Source organism: Apteryx mantelli, chromosome 7 (genome assembly GCF_036417845.1).
Source record: "Apteryx mantelli isolate bAptMan1 chromosome 7, bAptMan1.hap1, whole genome shotgun sequence".
Lineage (NCBI taxonomy): Eukaryota > Metazoa > Chordata > Aves > Apterygiformes > Apterygidae > Apteryx > Apteryx mantelli.
Window position 1 is genome coordinate 4,093,922 of NC_089984.1, and position 6,880 is coordinate 4,100,801.

The 6,880-nt window shown below is 58.0% G+C and overlaps 1 protein-coding gene across 1 annotated transcript; it reads left to right on the forward strand.

Annotated features, from left to right (window-relative positions):
• Positions 1-1,535: 1,535 nt before the first annotated feature.
• DKK1 (dickkopf WNT signaling pathway inhibitor 1) lies at positions 1,536-2,946 on the forward strand. Its single transcript, XM_067299490.1, has 4 exons — positions 1,536-1,733; positions 1,832-1,991; positions 2,077-2,187; positions 2,305-2,946. Exons 1-4 carry the CDS (start codon positions 1,536-1,538, stop codon positions 2,553-2,555), a joined length of 720 nt encoding a protein of 239 aa, XP_067155591.1. The 3' UTR covers positions 2,556-2,946.
• Positions 2,947-6,880: the final 3,934 nt, after the last annotated feature.

The following is a 6,880-nucleotide window of genomic DNA, read 5'->3' on the forward strand; positions in this document are numbered from 1 at the left end:
AACAGCAGTGTTAGGCTTTAAGGAAAAAATAAAGTCACATGATAGCAGAAGATGCCAGGCTGCAGCATCACCACCTGATTTTTTTTATTTTTTTTCCTTTCCCCAAGCTCCAGTTTCAAACACAAATTATTTGCTCTCTCACTGTTACGCACAGCAAATATCAGCAATGTCTCTTGGGTTTTTCTTTTCCCCCCCCTCCCTTTTTTTTTTTAAAGAAACATGCTGCCCCAATGAAAAGACGTCAGAAAAAATATATATACTTTTTCGAGGTGGAGGCTGTAGCCTCTTAAGGCTACTTTTTCCACCCACCCCCTCTCCCTCCTGCCGCACCGGATGACATCTGTGCAAGGCTCCTGCCTGGGGACACCCGTGAGCCCCGGTACGGCCCCGCTAGCTGCTGGGCACATTTTGCTCCCCTTTTTCCCCCCCAAAAAAAACCATCAGTGCTATAACATACTGTTACTCATCCTCAGTGCATGAGTTCTGGCCAAAACGGGTGCACGCAGCTAAAAAATATATACATATATTGTAACACCTAGCTAGTTTGCTATGGCTGACACTTAAGACGGGGAAGGATTTGGCCTCAGCTCTTTGAGGCACACGCACACATATATATACACATTATATATATATGCATATATATATATTTATACACGTATATGTGTGTGCACAGTGGCACACGGGGGCCCCGGGAAGGCTCCGCTGCAGCCCCGGTCGCGGCCGCCAGGGGGCGCCGCAGTGCCGGCGGCGCCGCACCGCGCTGCCCCGACGGGGAGGGGGGAGCGCCGGGGGGGGGGCAGCGGCCCCTCGACACCCCGGGGGGGGGGTCAGACGGGTCGTGCTCGCGGGGGCTCTCCCCCTTCCTCCCCCCCCCCGGGCTGCAACCCCCCCCCCACACACACACACACACACACCGCGGGCCGGGGGTGCGGAGCGGCGCCCCCCCCCCCGCCCCTTCCTGCAAAGCTGCGCTGGCGCCAGGAAGGGAGCCCCCGGGGGGGGGGGGGGGAGGGGGGGTTGCAGACTTGTACGAGACCAAAGGCCCAACCGTGCCACCGGGAAGGCGGCGGGTGGGAGACGGGCAGGCGCTCGGCTCCCCACGGCGGCTCCAAGGCGCGGGGTTGGGGGCTGCATGGGGCGAGCACACACACACACCCCCCCTCCCCTTCCCCCCCCCCCGTCGGGAATGGGGTCGGGCTGGAGACGGCGGGGCCGCGGCAGCATCTGGCGGCGGCCGCGGCGAGCGCCGCGCTCGCCCTTGCGAAATCCCCTCCCGGGCCGGCGGCCAATGCCTGAGCCCTCGGGGGGGGGGGGGGGGGGCAGCGGCACGGCCCCCCCCCACCCCAACCCCCGGGGGCCCTTTGAAATCCCATCCGCGGCCGCGGTGCCCTCCTCCCTGAGGGGCGGGAGCAGGCGGCGGCCCCGGGGGTATAAAGGCGGCGGCGGCGGGGAGCGCAGGTAGCCGCGACTCCGCGGAGCTGCTGCGCGGCCGCGACGGGGCGGTGAGGGGCGGGGAGGGAGGGTGGGAAGGGAGGATGCGGGCGCTGCTGGCGCTGCTGGCGGCGCTGAGCTGCGCGGCCCCGGCGGGGCGGGCGGCGGCGGCGGCTCCCGGCGGCGCCCTCAGCTCCAACGCCATCAAGGGCCCCCCCGGGGGCGCCGCGGCCAGCGCCGCCCCGGCCCACGCGGCGCCCTTCGACGGCAGCAACAAGCCGCCGCCGGCCGCCACCCGGCAGGTAGGTTCCCCCCCCACACACCCCACCCGCGGACCCGTCGCGGGACCCCCCGCGGCCGGCTCCGCGCTGACCCACCCCCCTCCGTCCCCCCCCCGCAGCCCTTCCCCTGCGCCGAGGACGAGGACTGCGGCCCCGACGAGTACTGCGGCGGGGCGGCCCGTGGCGGCGGCGGCGCCCCGCTCTGCCTCGCCTGCCGCCGGCGCCGCAAGCGCTGCCTGCGCGACGCCATGTGCTGCCCGGGCACGGCCTGCAGCAACGGTGAGGGGCGGCGGGCACCGGCGGGAGGGTTTCTGGGGGGGGGGGGGCGTGTTTGGGGCTCCCGTGGCTCACGGCCTCCCCGCAGGCATCTGCGCGCCCCCCGAGCCCCAGCCCGGCGCCGGCGAGCTGGACGAGACCGACGCCGAGGCGCTGCCCCGACGGACGCCCGCGCCTGCCTGGCTCCCTGCTGCCAAAGGTAAGCGACGGGGGGGGGCCACCAGGGTGGGGAAAGAGGGTCTGGAGTCCGTCCCCCCCTCGACGGCCGGGCCAGGCTCACCCGGCGGCGCCCCCGCTTCTCCCCCCCCCCATGCAGGTGAGGAAGGGGACTTCTGCCTGCGCTCGTCGGACTGCGCCGCCGGCCTCTGCTGCGCCCGCCACTTCTGGTCCAAGATCTGCAAGCCCGTCCTGCAGGAAGGCCAGGTGTGCACCAAGCACCGACGGAAAGGCTCCCACGGCCTGGAGATCTTCCAGCGGTGCCACTGCGCCGAGGGGCTCGCCTGTCGCCTGCAGCGGGACCACGGCGCCAGCAACTCCTCCCGCCTGCACACCTGCCAGCGGCACTGACCCCGCCGGCGACGCTTCCCAACCCGCCTCGATGGGACGCACGGACGGACGGACTCTGGCAGCGCCGGCCCGGCCGTGCCGGGGCTGGCGGCACGCGGGATGTGCCTGGCTGGAGCTTACCCGGCGCGCTCCTCCTCCTGGTGCTGGAGCTGGAGCGGAAGGTTGTTTCTCTAGGGAACTACTTTGAAGCGACTAATTGCAGTACGTTACTGTGTTGTGAATACTCAAGGTGGCACTTAACTGTATATATGCCAGAACTTCTAACGATTATTCTAAGGGTGCTGCCTTGTGCTCTTCAAGCTATGACTGTGACTTTGTACACACTGGGTTTTTATCTTATTGCAGTGGACGGACCTTCTGTTTGCAAGTGAATAAACGGTTCTTAAATAAGCTGAGCCGGCGTGCTGTCTCGCAGGCGCCACACTGAGATGTAGGCAGGTAGCCAACACGGTGTTGCAGTAGCCCCGTATCGCAAGTCCTTGCCCCTCGCTAGGGCTGCGAGTGGCAGGAAGACGTGGCCCCCACTCGTGGATGAACCCTGAAATGCAGTGGGAAATATTTTGCCCAGAGAGGGAGGGGGAACTACCTTGCCTTGGTTGTCCCTCAGCCCTGCCGGCAGCTATAGGACGTGCGCATGAAGCCTTCCTGCAAAAAAAAAAAAATGCCAAGAGGAGGCAAGCTTTTCCTATAAATCCTGTTGGGAAACTCTAGCTAAATCCTAGGGGCAGGAGACAGGGCTCGTTGCCCGCTAACCGTGGGAAAAGCCGTTATTATCGTTCAGCTGCTTTGGGGAATTACGATGTGCTGTGATAGCCAGAAGTCAGTGATAACCTCCGACCTGGCTGACCCCAAACACTAGGTCATACCGGTGCTCGGTCTCTGTTGCCGCAGCTGAAAGCCCTCGCAGGAGGGATGCACACGTCAAAAGGGTGCTTGGAGGCAGCGTTGCTGGCTGCAAAAACCAGCTCCGCCGTGCTGCCGGCTCGGTTCCCGCGTGCATTTGGCTGGCACCACGCAGAGTGAAGCGTGGGGTGGCAAAACCAGCCAGCCCAGGACCCGAGCTGCCCTCGGCCCGTTTTCCCCCCTCCAGCAATAGCTGCCCTACGGGAAGATGCATTTTCCCCACCCCTCTGAGATGGGGGCGTCCCTGCAGCCCTCTCCCCATGGGCACTGCAGAGCCCAGCAGGTGCTGGGAGGTCCCCACTGCAGCGGGTGCACCGGGTGCCCCCTGGGTGGCCACCTGCCTTCGGGGCTAGGTAGACACCTATGTCACGTGCCCATTTGTGCAGCTAATGACACTTGCGGCTGGCTGGAGCACTTTGGCCTATGATCGACTTGGATCTCAGCGGCTTTTCATCTGGGTGGTCAGACACTTTCACATGAGCGGGAATAGATGGGTCTTACATGCAGCCAAACCTGCTTGCTGCACTTCTGCTTCTGTTTCTAGGTCTGGGGAGCACCAGGTGCCTCCCAGGGTAAGGTCCAGGCTGAGGAGGGCCATAGGGCCAAATCTCATCATGCTTGATCAACAGGGAGCTGCTTCTGTCCTCTTAGAGCACTACTAGTCTGTGGAGTGCATGCTCTTACACACACGCACACTGCCGTAGGAGGCATTTCTTGCCCCATGGGAGATGAAATCCCTTCCATTGGCCTCTCGGAGAGCAGCATTTCTCACAAGGCATGTTGGGTGAGGGACAGATGGCCCACACCACCCTTGAGATGGGTGCTCTGCCCCTCTGAAGGGCAGACAGCAATAAAACATCTTGCTGCCTTGTTTTTAAGAGTTGAGGCAAGTGTGAAGGAAAGTTCTCCTGGACTTAATCCCCCACCACCACCACCACCCTGTGGACGAGGTGGTCTGAGAGCGCACACTGCCAGGAAACTTCAAGGTCTTAGAGCAGCCAAGGTGGACAAGTTGCAGCACTTCCTGGCCCCACAGACCTTGCTCGTGGACTTCAGGCTGGGCTGGCAAAGGCTCATCAGAAGCCTGCTATGGAGTCACGTCTCTCTTAAAACCCTTAGTCTGGGTTGGCTCAGCTCCTTCTAGTCCCAAGCCTGTGTTCCCATCTGCCCTCTTTGTGGGAAGAGCTCCAGTTCAGGAGCTGGCTGGCTGGCTCTGCGGTGGCAGTTCAGCAGCATGTGGGGCCAAACGTGGGCTGGTTGGACCGACTGCAGCAGTCTGGTGAGCAGAGAGGCCTCGAGGTGGCCGTCAATGCAACAGTGGGCGCTAGCGCATGGTAAAGACTATTTCTTGATTCAGTGGGTTTGCCATCTGCTGCTTTCAGAGCCTTCTCCTTTTCGTGATGAATTGGACGGGCGGAGAGCTGGAAGCACGACTTTCCTCCACCTCCGCCTAATTAGATGAAGAGGGCTAAGGGTGCTTTAACTACTGATACTGTCCTCCTACTATTGTGAGCAGCAGATTGAGCCTTGTCACTGGCTGTAAATTTGCCAGGCACCTCCTGTATCTTCTTCAGCTGGCAGCTTCAGTGGAGGAGAAAAACATTGCTCCAACAGATTTGTCACTTGTCAGCTTTCTTGCAGTCTGTGGGAGATGTCTGGCCTCCAGAAGCTACGTGAGAGTCTTCCCTATGCAAATCAAAATTGCACCATTGCTTTGTTCCAAGTCAAAATTTGCCTGCAAACTGGCACATCCATCTGCTCCTAGCGGAGCAGCACTTCATTAAGCACAAGGGTCACCTTAGGTGCGCCGTGTCCCATTCACATGGATGTTCCAGAAACGCTACCACCTTAGGTGATGCTTGCGCACCTTTCTTTTAAAGGCAATCCGATTTCTAGCATTTCAGCTGTTAATGCCTCCAGTTAGAGACCCGTGGGACCGCCCTGGAGCATGGGATTACTGAATATTAACTCCCAGGGGTTAATTTTAACTCAAACTGCAGCATGCTCCCTCCTCTCTCAGACCAAGAAGTAGCTCTTGCTGAACTTCTTGCTCAGCCAATATGGCACTCTCCCTTTCCAGGGTGGACCAAAACAGCTTTGACATCTTTGAACATAGTTAATGTCTGGTATTACCTGTGCCTGATCCAGGAAAGCTATGCTCATGGTACTTGAAGTGCCCATTACACATCTTTTTGGTTTAGACTGGCATTTTATCAAATCTTGCTCACATGCTGATTTTTATTTATTATTATTATTTTAAAACATCCTCCTTATTGGTGTTTGGCTGTCCTTCTCCAGCTCAAGATGCTGTGGTACTTTCTGATCTGAGCAGTCGCTTTTGGCATTTGTGGTATTTTCTCTAGGTGTTGATAACACCTTCTGAAGTCAGTTTTAACTGCCACTTGAGCATGTCCTGCCTCCTCTTCCCTGCAACGTGTGCTAGGTTAGACACAGAGTCCAGTATCTTCAAACCTGGTGCTTAAGTTTGATCCTTAAAACTGTTTCAGCACCTGAATAGCTGACCTTCTTAAGAACCTTGCAGTGACACCTGGCACTATGCAGCACTTAAGATACCTTAATAAAGTGACTCTCTTCAGTCTGAAAAACACTGACCTTGGTATCTTTTCTTTTGTTGTTAATACATTCTTGGTGTCCTCTTTTGTTTCAGGCAGTTTGGTCATCTCCATACCTGTCTGTTCGCTAATGACTTCAGGGTTTTTAGCCTAGGGAGGAAAGATCTGTGATGGGACTCGAGACCCGTCTTGCTGCATGAAGCAGGATCTGCGTCTTGACTTTCTGCGGTGTCTTCTGTGTCTTGACTTTCTCCTCAGCCCCAAAGAAAGAGCATTTGAACGGCCCTTCCTCCGTGGGAGAAGCAGTTCAGGTCACTGCTGGCCACCTGATGCAGGTCATTCCTGAGCTATCGCAACCTACTTGCATTTGTTCCCATTCTTTTTCCTAGTGGTAAGTGAAGCCAACTTAGAGAAGACATGTGCTTTTTGCTCTCCCCCAGAGAGACACGTCTGTAATACGGTGGTTTGGTACTTCCTAGAACCTGGATTTAATAATGTCCCTTAGAAAAAAAATAAGACAAAAATGCCCCTGGTCAGTTTGTTAAGACTTAAAAACATTTTCTTAAAGAATAGATTTTTCAGTCTTCCTTGGCCCCATTCTTTACCGTCTAGGACAACTACTCTGCAGCGTTGTGTGCTGGTCTGCCACTAGTACTTGAAACTCAAATAAAGCTTAGGTAGCCTGAGAAGTCAAAACGTTCATTCCACCCCAGCAAGATCCAGGAATCACTCTTATCTTCCTCTGTCCCGTGGATACATCCTGCAAAACCTCCGACAGTGGTTTTAAAGTGCAGGTGTACTAAGACCATCTCCAGTGGGTGCAACGGGGCCAATATAGATGAACTAAGC